At 38.9% G+C, this 13979-nt stretch overlaps 2 protein-coding genes across 5 annotated transcripts in view; one reads left to right on the top strand and one right to left on the bottom strand.

The window, feature by feature from the left end:
- Positions 1 to 13979, bottom strand: part of LOC149449247 (cohesin subunit SA-2-like) — a 168892-nt gene that overhangs the window by 4753 nt on the left and 150160 nt on the right. The gene's annotated exons all lie outside the window — the stretch shown is intronic.
- The window catches only part of LOC149449248 (serine/threonine-protein phosphatase 2A regulatory subunit B'' subunit beta-like), a 107886-nt gene that overhangs the window by 65283 nt on the left and 28624 nt on the right, over positions 1 to 13979 (top strand). For all 4 annotated transcript variants that reach the window (XM_089693534.1, XM_089693531.1, XM_089693535.1 and 1 more), the window contains 7 exons: positions 2511 to 2597; positions 3034 to 3187; positions 3816 to 3864; positions 5904 to 5993; positions 7749 to 7924; positions 8005 to 8123; positions 8209 to 8312. In XM_089693534.1, the coding sequence (XP_089549660.1) occupies positions 2511 to 2597; positions 3034 to 3187; positions 3816 to 3864; positions 5904 to 5993; positions 7749 to 7924; positions 8005 to 8123; positions 8209 to 8312 (779 nt within the window). The remainder of the gene's footprint in view (positions 1 to 2510; positions 2598 to 3033; positions 3188 to 3815; positions 3865 to 5903; positions 5994 to 7748; positions 7925 to 8004; positions 8124 to 8208; positions 8313 to 13979) is intronic.

Raw genomic sequence — 13979 nt, 5'->3', positions numbered from 1 at the left:
GTACAGTTAAGATGAGAGGAATTTTGACATGCCTATAAATTCCATATCTTGGAGGACAGGACACAGACCACCCTCTCTTTCACTCTTTGGTTAACACTGCATTGCTTGTAACAAAACTGAGAATTTATGGAGCAGGGTAGGGTTATAGAGGAGGTGCCTAGGGGGTTTGTTCTCTAAAGCTTTTTCAGTGTCCAATCACCTAAAGGCACATGTCGATAATCCCATGATGTATGAATATTCTGGCTCTGTTCTGTACGATACTTCACAAATTAATAGGCAAGTCATAATTCCTCTTTTCTAGGCTCAAAATCATGTTCTTGCAAAAATGGAGAAAAGTAGATGCTCAAAATTTGTATTTATGCTTTAGAGACCTCTTCAGCTCGTTAGTTTAATGTAAAAATAAAATTAATAATTGATGTCTCTAGGAATCTTCTACCTATGACATGCCTGTTGTATAAAAGAAGTATGTGTGTACACAGAAGTTATTTTTCCTTTATTATCAAAAGGGAGTAAAAAGCCCCCAAAGTGATCGGAGAGAGGTAGAGTCAGGAACTGTTTTTGGAAACAGAGGTCTATTAAACCCTTGATGCTTCCGCTGCATCCAGTCAGTACATTCAACACAGATCATGTATACAACATACAATAAAATTGCATTTGCCACATCCCCTATTTTTGAACAAAATAACCACTAATATTAGTGGGCTGCACACCCCTAAATAATACACCTCAAAAACCACTAAAGCGAGAACAAGGAGAACATAGGCCCACTCAAATATCAAAAATTTGTAGATATTTTGACAAATCTGCACACCAAGGCAATTTGACATTGGTCATGTATAAAGAACCCTGGCTGTTGCCACTGGGATTCTGAAGCACTGAACCATCCAAATTTTCAAGGACAGAAGTTCCGTCTCCTCCTCCTGCTCTCCATCATATAGCTACATGCAGCAGTCGTGGAGTCAGAGGAGTCCAGGGACCAGGAGAAGGGGGCTGCATGTAGATGGTTGGGTGGATTTATAATCACGGGATTAACTTCAACATCATTGACTAGAGTGGGCATGGAACTCCAAAAACAAACTAGTGGCTGCAGGCTTGTCTTGTAGCCATTGCATAATAGTTGAGTAAGGCCCCTTGCAGACAAGGTGGATCCGCCTACTAAGCGGGGGATCTCTCTGTTGATCCCCGCTGAGCAGGCAGATGTCAGGCCTCTTCTACTCTGATGTTGCGGAGCGGGGACACACTGCCTGCTGATTTCAGTGGAACAGTCGGATGGAAATGGACCGCCTGTCCATTTCCACCTGATTTTCATCTGATCCAGTCTGCTGGACGGATGGGAACGAATCCCCATCCGTTTGGCGTACAGGATCGGATCACAAGCCGGCGGGTGTCTGCGGACTATTGTCCCTTGACACCGTGCCGGTCAATGGAAGTCTATGGATGGACCAATTTGGTCCACCTGAAAAACGGACATGCGGACCGCATCGGTCCGCTTATGTGAAAGGGGCCTAAAAGTGTTAACCAAGGTGATCACTTTACTGACTTATCAAGGATTCTGGTTCAGTGACAGCACTGTAGCCTACTTCCAAAGATCAGGGTGATCTCCAGAGCATGAAGCTGCATAGAAAGACTTTAATTAAACAACACCTTGAACAGAGGTCTGCTTAGAACCACTGTAGGCACCCCTGTCATGTGTTGAATGGTTTATCTCAACCTTCTAACTGCTACTGTGTCTGGACAGCTTGGTCTGTTAAAGGAAATTGAAGAATAACATACGGCTGGATCACCAGATGAAAATTAAGCAAAAAAGCCTTAAAAGAAAAAAAAAAAAACTAATGCAACCACCACATCTAATAATTGATAAACTGCAAAATAATAATGTTTTAGGTTCACATTCTGCTTTAATGTATCCCAGTTGAACAGATGCTTACTTTCATGTGGTCTTGAGGGCCGTTGTCACTGGAATAGGGAATGACAGAGGTAAATGGTGTAAGCGTGGGGAAGAAGGTATAAGCCATGAAAGGTGGTTAGGTAGGAGATGCCCTGCTGAACACATCAATAAAAAAACAGAGATTCTTGCGTTTTCACACTTTTACTATGAAAAATGCCTTAAAGCAGTACTAAACCCATAAGCAAACATTTTTTATATTGAAAATTACCAATTCTTAGATGTGATTGCTGCATTAGTTTTTCTTTTTTAGGCTATGTTCCTTTGTCACCTGGTGATCTGGCCAGTAAATCTTGTATGATTCAACTGAACAAGCTCTCTCTCATGCAAATGTATTAGAGGGCTGAGAAAAACCATTTACCAATGACAGGGTTACAATGATCAGCTTTTTTTTTTATTCATGTAAAAATGTTATCTCCACGCCCTGTCCAAATCGGCTTTTCTTGGCTGATTCTTTGTCACTGGAATCACACATCAAAAAGAGAAACTTTCTCCAACTCGGCAGAGCCACTGTAATAATTTTTTTTTTTTTTTCTTTTTCTTTTCTTTTTTTTCTTTCTTACAGGTTGTTCAAAGGATATTTTATAACGTAAATAGATCATGGTCTGGTCGCATTACATGTGTAGAACTCAGGAAGAGCAACTTTCTACAGGTTAGACCAAATGCTTTGTCTCCCCAACTATACTTACAGGATTTCCTACAATGCCTGACCAATATATTCAAGGGATAATTGATTACGTGTGTCATTTAGGCTACCCTTACATGAACAGTTGCCTTCCATAGGAAAACGGGCAGGAAAATCTCTTGTGGAGCTCCACAAACTACTACAGTTTACAGTTTTTGGAAGGCATTTGTGGTGTACACACTGTTTTTTTTTTTTTTTTTTTTTTTTTTTTTTTTTTTCTATTCTCTTTTCATAAGTCCCATTTGGACCACGTTTTCCAGCAAATGAAATAAACGTATAGTCTTATGAGTCCTCTGTTTAAACGGAATATGTGGACAAGCAGCTAAGGTTGCAACTCACACATGAGAGAGACTGCAATACTCTTATCAAAGCCTATAATGTGCTTCTGTGTTTTTATGTTTAGCATATAGCCTTGCTAGAGGAGGAAGACATCAACCAATCAACAGATTATTTTTCATATGAACATTTCTATGTCATCTATTGTAAATTCTGGGAGCTGGATGCCGACCACGATTTATACATTGATGAGCAGGACCTTTCCAAGCACAATGATCATGGTAGGTCAACCCTTTGAGTTTTCTGTACCATGTAAACTTATTTGTGTCATTTCTTTTCAGTATCCAGAACACCATAGAACATTCACATCTATCAAGCTAAAATAAACACAAGCAACTGCACATTCCTCCTTTATCAGTGTGTTCTAAATAAGAATTGTCTGTGTTCAACATGGCCACCAATCAGAAACTTCCTTTCCAGTAGGAATCTACTTAATGCCTGTGGACAACATCCAGTTCTTGGTACACATTGATAAATGTGGAGTCTTATTACTGCCATGTTTTGTTGGTGACATTTTTTGCTGCTACCATGGAGTATAAATTAAAATTGGTTAAACAATACTACACGTGTTCCATTTTGTGTTTTCAGTTATGAGGTATTCTTGTTACTGAAAGCTTCAAGGCGTGTGGCTCATGTTCTCAGCACCTACTATATTTAATTGCTTTGGTATTAGTATTGACTTGTGTGTTATTCATTGGCATACAGTACACTTTGTTCCTTTCTTCCTTTTAAGCACATCCTATGTGAAGAGGCATTTTAGATTTTTTTTTTTTTTTTTTTTTTTTTTTTCCAGATACAAACATATTTAAAGAAAAACGTACTAATGTATTCCTTTTCATTTCCTTACAGCCATATCTAGCAGAATTATTGAAAGAATATTCTCGGGAGCAGTAACACGGTAAATAGAACATTTGTGTTCCGTTGGCATTCATATTCTAGCTGGGTAAAGAAATTCTGTCTGAATGACAACCTTTGGTTTATAAAATTTGGTAAGGACTGTTATAACAACATCCTAGTGCAAGTGTAGCCTGATGCAGACGAGCCTTAAGCAGCCCATAAAGCCTTTTTTTTTTTTTTTTTTTTTTTTTCCACCTAGCAGGTTAAATGAAAAAAATTACTGAATTTCCCCATCCACACATTTGATGTGGATGGGGGAATCCTCCCCATTGAGCTATTGTATACTGACAGTGGGGAGACTTCCCCGCCATCAGAATACACTGATCAGCATTGCGGACTATAGCTGGTGGCTGGGAAAATCCATTTGGTTGTATAAAAGTTGATCAGTAGAACGATTTCTGTACACACGGTCTGCCCATACGTAGATCAAAATTCAGTAGGTCCCTGCTGAACTGGACGAATTTCAATCCTTGTATGGCCAGCTTTAGATTACCACTTAGGCAGCCATTTACACCTGTCTAGAGTAACTGTATCTGTAAAGTTTCAAGTACCTTATCTCTGTGTATAGTTTCTAACTATGCATACAAATAACAGACATATCTGCTCTTTCCATTCTCCTTTCTTCTCATTGCAATTCTGCCAGACAGTGTCTATCAAAATCTGGCCATACACCAGTAGATTTTTGTCCAAAAATGTGTATATTTTGCAACGTTTGATGTTTCTAATCATTGGATCAAATCAATATTTGTTTTTGAAAAATTAATGATGAGAAAATTGTTCTTGAACAAATTTCTAACTGTGATTTGTGGTTTTGTTTGAGTAAAATTGTGCATATTGTAAAAGAAACCTATTTAATACACCTGGGATTCCATTCAAGGGACAGGTCTGGACAAAATATTAAAGCAGTATTAAACCAAAGCCAAAAATAAAATATATTGCAGTTTGCCAATCATTAGATGTGGTGGCTTCATTAGTTTTCTTTTCTTAGGCTTTTTTACCCTCTGCTTTCATCTGGTGACTTGGCTAGTAACACACCTATGTTAGAGTGCCTCCACTCTGGATGAACGAGTACAGGGGCACCTTTGGGCGGCAGCATTGTCAGTCGGAGGGTGGGGTTACATGTACTAGCAGATTTAACTACACTAACAAACTGAAGCCAAACTTCAGCTAATACTTTATAATCAGTTTATAAACAATTGTTTCCTTTTGGGATAAAGGTTTTACATAAAAGTTGTTTATTATAAATACCCCTGCCAGTGTTAAATGGGTTGTCTCAACCCTCTAACTGATACATCTTGCAAGTGAGCTTTTTCTTTTGAAAAACAGACTTACTGGCCACACCACCAGATAAAAATAGATTTCAGCTTTAAAAAGAAAACGAATACGGCCATCACATCAAAGAATTGCTAAGCTGCAATATATTTGCTGTTGGGTATGCTTTTAAAGCTCACCATAGACATAACAATCTGATTTTGTACAGTCTCCTTTTAGCTCTACCAACAATTATCTAATGTAAGGGTTTGGTTGCATACAAATTCATTGGATAGTTTTGTAGCTTCTCATTTAATTTTTTTGTAAACCTAAAGCTCACCACACACATTATCTATAGTGTAGGGCCTGCCTGATTGGACACAGAATGATTGGTTTATTTAGATAAGTGTTCATTTCACATAGTTTTGGTATATCTAAAGTTGATTGCACAACAATTGTAACCTGTATGATGACTTTGAGGTTCTTTGTATAAAGATTGTATGGTCAGATAGTAACATGTGAACATAATAGGCACTGACCATGTGATCTTTTCCTAGTGTTGAGGTCACATAAAGGATCTGTGTGTGTTTTGTGTTTGTTTTTTTTTTGTTTTGTTTTGTGTTTTTTTTTTTTTTTTTTATTAATGGTAAGCAAGAAGTACTTTTTGACTCAGTGTAATAATGTAGGCATGTGTCCTATGGATTTATGTGAAGTGATCGCAAATACCACTACAGTAGGCAGATAAGACAGTGGAAATGTTCCTTATGGCTAAATGTTTTTTCCTCCCAGAGGTCGAAAAGCACAAAAGGAGGGGAAGATTAGCTATGCAGACTTTGTATGGTTTCTTTTATCTGAAGAAGACAAGAAAACACAAACCAGGTAATTACTAGAGTAGCTTTTAGTTCCCCCACCCTACTTCTAACTCTGTTATGGTGTTAAAGGGATAAGTTCACCTTGCAAACATGTTTTTATGTTCAAACTATTTTTAGGATTTTCTCCTCACACCCGCTGTCACAACAGCCCACATAGCCGCATCATTCATTCAGTTTCCTTGCATTGCAGCTGACAAATTGTAGCTCTCAATGACCTACGAGGGCGCTTGTGAGCGCTCTCATAATCCATTGATCTTCCTGCTGTTCGGTAACTGTCTGCCCATATGAGGTATGGGCAGACATCTACGCGGAGTCTACTGGAGCCTAAGATTGCACCCACAATCAGCAGATTGTAGGTGCAATGCTCTGCAGGCTCTTTAGAAAAAAAAATAACAAATGCACATTTTTTTTACCTCCAAAAATGTGCTTTTATTTTTTTATTTTTTTTTTCAAAAGGTGAACCTATCCTTTAATTCAAATACAAGAGAGAATTGGAAAAATAGGTACTTGATTCAGGTGCAGAGCACAAGCAACAGTAGTATGCTGTGGGCAAGGCAACCAATCAGGATTCAACCATCATTAGCCTACCCACTTCCTAGTTCATTTCAGGCTGCAGGCATTTTACTATAGTTGCTCTGTTTGTTGTATTAACACCTTTCATGGGCGCCCTGTAGCAAATAATGGATATGTAAGGGTTGCATTGCCATGTCATACATGTAATATAAAGGCACCTTCAAAAAAAAAAAAATTGCACATTTTGGTGTTTTTTTTTTTTTGTTTTGTTTTTGGGGTTTTTTTTACAGCCTTTTGGTAAAACTAGATTGATAATGCCATTTGTTTACCATCTTGGAATCTGTACTACAATATATGGATTTTTGTTTCTTTTATTTACAAAACTTTTGCTAAGTTATATATAATGGGTCATATCACAAGCCAAGTGCATGAACAAGTATCCAAGCAGTCTACTATAGAAATAAATGGCAAGTAAATGATACAAGTTGTACCAAATACCATAAGTGGAACTGTGACAATTTACATTCTACAAAAAGAAAAAAAAAATGTGACGGATTTGTGCAAATAGGTATGGAGCAACGTTGTGCTACCAGCAGTAGGTATGTAGGGTGCAGCCAGTCTCACATTAGTAAACCGCATATCATAAAACACACCATACATGGATCCAACTGTGTCAAGTATTGACTATTTTCCTCAAGCAATCACTTTGATACTATAGTACCATAGGTGCCACAATAACAATACTGTGCTGTATTAAAAGTAATAGTGTAGATTTTTGAGAGGGAAGAAGCATTTTTTTTTGTGGAAACCTGGATCCAGGATATATATGTGATTTGTTTTACTTATAAAAGGCTATAGGGTTTTTATTGCTGTCTGTGTCCCCATTGGGGAGATTCACCCTCTCTATTTTTGCTGTTTACCATTAGCACAGAAAGTGAAAAACACCAAATTTTGGGTTGTTCCCAGGAAAGTAATAGAGGTGACATTTTTCAATGGGGACACTAGTTCTGGTGACCTGGGGATCCCCAAGAAATTTCCTTAATTTGCAGGAATTTTCTATCACTTCCTGTTTTGGCTGTGGGACAGAAAGAGAAGGTACATCTCTCCAATGAGACACAAATGGGAAAAAATAAATTGATAGGGTTATGGGGCTATAACACACCCTTACGCTATCCAAAATGAAAATTAAAAAGTTTTCCCTGTACTTCTACTTTTAATGTTGGCTAAAGTTTTATCTGTCCTCTTTCAGTATGGAGTACTGGTTTCGCTGCATGGACTTGGATGGCGATGGTGTGTTATCAATGTATGAGCTGGAGTATTTCTACGAGGAACAGTGTCAAAAAATGGAAAGTATGGCCATTGAGCCATTATCATTTGAGGACTGCCTGTGTCAGATGTTGGATCTTGTCAAACCACAATGTGAAGGTATATTTCTTTTATGTTAACGGTAACATTCCATTCATTTTATGAACATTTAGAAAGTTAGACTTTGTTATTTTTAACAGGTAAAATCACTCTCCATGACCTGAAGAAATGCAAGCAGTCAAATCTGTTCTTTGACACCTTTCTGAACCTAGACAAATATTTAGACCATGAGCAGAAAGAACCTTTTTCTACAGTACGGGTAGGTGGCTTGTATTATAGGTGGTAAACCTTCTATTGCTTATCTTCAGATAAATCTTAGTTCACTGAATGTACACCTCCTATAGGTTGAAACCGAAGGACAAGAACTTACAGACTGGGAAAAGTATGCTGCAGAAGAGTATGCTATCTTAGTGGCAGAAGAGGCTGCAACAGAGCAGTGGAATGATGGGTAAGAAAACAATGTGAGGCTAAACCTTAATCATCTTGTTTGTGTCGAACAGTAAAATGGATGCCATCATTGCATTAACTCTGAATTACTGGCAAAATATCCTGTGAATCCTTATAATACCACTTAATTGTAGAAATGTGAAACTATGCTAAAAAGGTTTATTTTCGTTTCAGTGACCTCTGATGGCAACACTGAAATGTAAGATGGCCTAGTTAAAGGAGTCTTCAAACCTGTGGTGCAGTATGCATCTTAAAATGTTTTTGTTCCTTAATTTAAATCCCTCAACATAGCAGCCCTACTTGGCCTGAATGTGTGGACTTTCCTGTAGGTCTTTTCCACATGCATACGAATGGGTATTTTTTGCAAAGTTAATTTTCACTATGCTTCACCTTGTTAACTTTGCAAAGTTTTTTTGCAGTCATACATTTTGTGCAGCAACCCCCCCAGCCTCCCCCCCAACACTTACCTGAGCCCCCTCTTGATTCTGTACAGCCTCTGTTCTCTGGGGACTCACTCCAGATTGGCTGAGGCAGCAGCGGGAGCCATTGGCCAATCAGGAGAGGGAGGGGGTGGGGCTGAACCACAGCTCTGTGTGTGAATGGACATGCAGAGCCGCAGCCCGGGAGTGTACCTACTCGGGTGCCACCATAGCAAGCTGTTTGCTGTGGGGGCACCCGACAGGAGGGAGGGTCCAGGAGCACTGGCGGGGAACCCGAGAAGAGCAGGGTCTGGGCTGCTCCATGCAAATCCACTGCACAGAGCAGGTAAGTATTTTTAAGGAAAAAAAAAAACTTTATCACTTTAATGCATTCTACGCCTTTAATAAATTAACCCCAGTATCTCTACTCCTTTAGTAAACCAAATCACGTGCCTATCTTTCTATATATATATATATATATATATATATATATATATATATATATATATATATATATATATATATATATATATATATATATATATATATGGGCTGGACAAAATTATTGAAACAAGTATGGTAAAGGAAGAAAACCATTACCTAGGAATTGAGAAATATAAGTCTTGGATGGTGGATAATGGAATCTATTACCACTCTTCATACAAAAATCCTGGTCACAATCCTGTGTAATCTTCTATTTGTCTCTTTCGGTCAATTGACCGCGTCAACTGCTCTAATGCTTATTAGGCGACATTTTCCCGGAAACTGTATATGCCGCCATAACCTTTGATACTGTACCTTGTGACGCGGCAAATAAGTTGGCAACTTCAGTCACCGAGGCACCAGCTAAGTAGGTACCAACAATTTGCCCTCTATGAAGCTCAGTAAGCTCTGACATGACTCCGCACTACTAGCAGAGTACGCAGTGAATACCGAAAGTGAGGCTTCCCACCGGTTAGGTAGGTATCTCATCACAGAGACGAAGCAAAGGAATGTGACCGCACTTTCGCTTACAACACGAAACATGCTGTCACTTTTCACACCTGCAAATCATGTAGTGTTTCCATATTGTTGTCCAACCTGTGTGTGTGTGTGTGTGTGTGTGTGTGTGTGTGTGTGTGTGGCAGTCACAGAGCCCAGACTACTTTGATGTCTGATGGTAGACAATGTAAAAACTCTCCGCAAGACTTCTGAATGTTTTATGTTTATAGCTCATTGGTTTTCTTCTAGACTCTAGATCTATTTTTCTCTGTCAAATCCTAGTAGTAAGACATGTGTGATCATAGATCGATATATTTTTATTTATCAGGAGTTAAAATTAATGCACAGCAAGTATTTAATGGAAACCTGTAATGAGAGTAATATGAAAAATGCTATTTAACAGTTTCAGAAAATGCAAATTGTGCAGCTTTCTGCTGTCACGCTGTACCAATATTTTTATTACTTTCAAAACTACTACTCTGGAACTATTATGTAGATCATAGTTCTGACCTCACTTTATTCACATTTGAAGGTCGGTGACTTAGATCATACTGAAGCCAAAGACAGCCAGGCAGCAAGCATTTTCAGCATTGGTAGCCTACAGTATATACCAGTTTCAGTGCAGGTTATTTTGGTCTTCTGTGTTCCCATATGACTCAGTCAAACTCGGTTAAACGAATCCTAAAGAATCCTTTACTGAAAGCCTTGGCCTTTGTCCAAAGTGGTATGGGTACACAAGTTGCTTTATATGATGTGCATTGATAAAGCAGTTAAACAAAATTAGGCTGAATATTTGTTTGGTTCGCTAATCCAAAGAAATCCAGTTTTCTGTAGACAGAGAATGCCCTATAAAACACTTTATACTGATTTGGTAGATGAAGTAAGAACAGTAAAAGCAGGAAAATTGCAAACTTGTTGGACATTGATCCTTTACGAAGACCTGGAAATACTTTTTTGGATCTGAACAGAATAGATTTCAAGAATAAATCACAAGTGAAAGTGTAAGTTCCAAAGAGGAAAAAACAAAAGCCCATAAACTATTACTAAACCCACAACCGTAAAATAAGTCTGTATATGCAGTAAAGCATGCTTGTTCTACTCGCTCTGGAACCTAAGGAGTTAATCCTCCTCCCTGTGTAAAATGGCTGTTTGATCCTGTCTTCTCTGATCCTCCCCTTCTACTGTTCCCAATCCATTTCCCATAGTACAGAGCTCTAGGAGTCACTCTGCACATACTTGGCGTGCATTGCTAGAGAGGGTTTTTTTTTTTTTTTTTTTTTTTTTGTTCTTAAAAGTGCTTGTGATCAGCACAGGGCCAATCAGCGCTGTCCAGACAGAGGGTCAGGGGTTATGCAGTCTCATAGGACAGTCAGAGCAGTATGAAAATTCCCCTTACAAGATTAACCAGTGCTCGGCTAGACACCGATAGAAGTCACAAGATTACTTTATACAGCTGATGAGAAATTTTTTTCGTAGTTTAGATTTACTAAAATATTTGTGTTTCCATGTTCTGTGTACTGTGGGAGACAAGAAGTAGTGCATGCAGGGTTTAGTAACACTTTATTCTAAAATAGGATCCAGATTTAATAAAAGTTCAGTCTACCCATCTGTATGTTCACTTAAAGCCCCTGGTTTGCAAGTATTATCAGATGACAACACAAGCAATAGCTTAATCACTAAATACTGATTTGTCATATCTGCTCTACAAGATCACATTAGAGGAGAATTAAAAGAAAGCACAAACTAATTATAGTCTGGATTTCAAAAAGAGATCTGCTTCACTAGCAAAGAGTCCAATTAAAACCATATACATAGCACGCCCATATGTTAATCCAGAATTTATAAAGCATAGTAGTTTGGTTAGAAATTTTGGATGCTGCAGATTTTTAATATTCTTTAGGAGCACAATAATTTGGGGACAGGAGGAATGTTAATTCTTTCCAACTACTTTGTTCATGAACAGTGGTATCACTGTCCCTCCTTTTCTTCGGTGGACAAATTCTGTCGAAGTAGTATGGGTGAAAGCTTCTTAAAACGCTGTAGTGGACTTCTTTGCAGACAAACTAAATAATACATATATTACATATATAACATATAATACTTCCTGCTCTGCCATTAACCTACAACACAACATAGCCCTCACAAATGAACTTTGTTGCACTTTACTTCTCGGTTGCAACAATTGGCAAGTTTATAATTAGACCAGCTGAACTATCTCAGCTAAGTACAGTACACTCCTTGTGTATCAAAACAAAATGTTTGCAAAGACTTAAGGTGGCCAAAAAAAGGAGCGAAATTCAGATGGTTCTGCAGGGACCAGCCGAATTTCGATCCATGTGTGACCTCTGCAGTCAGCAGGGAAGATAAGGTTTGCTGAGCAAGATTCACCAAGACTGTGTACATGTTTTGTTTCTTGAACCTAGAATGTATTTACTGATTTAAACTGAAAGTTCAGTTGAACTTTAACCTTGCCCTTATCCTAAGTTCTTAGATAATACAATTGGTATTGCTCTTATCTTAATCTTACAGTACAGGACACAGGATTGTATTCTCATTCCAGCCATAGACTGTTCAAATCCCATCCTATTCAGCAGGAACTGGCCAAGATTCGAACCGTGTGGGGGCAGGCTGAATGTACCAAGTTGATTGATTCACTTGTGATTATTGCTAGCGGCTGTTATAGCTCCTAGCAGTAATCACTGTCTCTCCTCCCCCCTATGGCTTGCCTTAGACCTATATGCAGCTACCCTCAGGTGATTGACAGCACCTAAAGCACACCATATAACCCCGATCACTTATGAGACTGATAAATTTTTTTTTTTTTTTGTTAGTGTCCTTAAGTGATGAACCTGTTCTCCTCCTGAAGATTTTTTTTTTTTCTTCTTCTAAACATTCAGTTTTTTCTCTGAAGATTCTGTCAAGATCTGACTGCTTATTGCCCTGGGCTTCTGGCAGTCTCCAGATCCATTACTCTGGGTTGTATCTTGAAGATCATACCCAGACCCCATTGTGTGGGGCTGGTCTGAAGTGTTTGCTTTGTGCAAACTGGATCCTGCAGTAAGCACTCTCCTTTGCATGTAGTGAAACTTGTAAAGCCACAAGGTACTAAAATAGGTCCATGGTCATGATCCATTTCTGTAGTTTCCATTGGGGGTATGCCCACCATGACGAGGGAAGGCTGGATCTCTAGTAGGTTCAGTGTCTTGGTTAAGGTAAGACAGGGTTTCCCCTGTGTATTTACACTGGTTCTTGGCGCTTACTAACACAAGAGGATTAGGGTGTTCACTTTATTGTTGTAGCCCTTGCCATTTTGTCTCTAGTGTTTCTTGACATAAGTAAGTTAAAGCGGACATTTTTTTCTCCTTCCATTCCGACTTCGTCTAAGGAGGATGATGTGACTGTGTCATGCCCCTGAATGACACATTCTTGCTCACCCTTTCTGCCAAAAATGCACACAGCATGCTGCTTCACTCCTGCTGCCATCTTCTATAGAGAGAGAGCCAGAGTAACACAGTCAGCGCCTGGGTTATAGCAACTTATATATCTAGACACACACGCAGCCCCCTCCATTCCACTAACCATAACTGAGAGTACCTATCTGAGGATACCATCACTTGGCAGAGGTGGATCATAGGTGCACGAATACAGTTGCACAGCAGGGGAGACCCCTGCATCCACATCATTTGTGTAGAAGCCGGGATCTGTCAGGTGTTTTGTGGGGGGTTTTACTCTGCAGGGTTGTGTTTTCCCTGCTTTAGTCCAGAAAGACTTTTCCAAAAAACACACAAGATTGTGCACTATATTACTGACCCTATTTTTAACTGATATTCTTTTTTCCTGTCATTTAGTTCCCAATTAACACGTTACAGTTCCTATTGAGAATGTTCTGTTAATAGGCATCTGGAATTGCTCTTAAAAGCCTTCTTTGCCCTTTAGGCCCTGCCCTGGAGCCAGCTATTGCTGCTTTGTCCATTTGCCAGACTATTGCTAACTGGAAAGGACCTATGAATAGCAAACATGAGCCTGCTTTTGAGGAGCCTGCTCTTAGAACAATTACAGCTGATACAATCAGCATTTTTGTGTTGAATGTAATACTCCAGGTCTCTAGAATGTCCCTTTTATCTTTGTATATGTGAAGGATTTTATGGTGAAAAGCTTTGTCTGCTGAACTTTCTTATAAAAATCGTCTGTTGCACATGCGTTTTGTTGAATGCCCAATTGAGACAATCCTTTGATAAATTCATCAAGGAAGTCACAGGGGCCCCTTC

Source organism: Staurois parvus, unplaced genomic scaffold, assembly GCF_062004578.1.
Source record: "Staurois parvus isolate SC_StPar_1 unplaced genomic scaffold, SC_StPar_1.0 ptg000634l, whole genome shotgun sequence".
In the NCBI taxonomy this organism is placed as follows: Eukaryota; Metazoa; Chordata; class Amphibia; order Anura; family Ranidae; genus Staurois; species Staurois parvus.
This window is presented reverse-complemented; position numbering and strand designations above follow the sequence as displayed.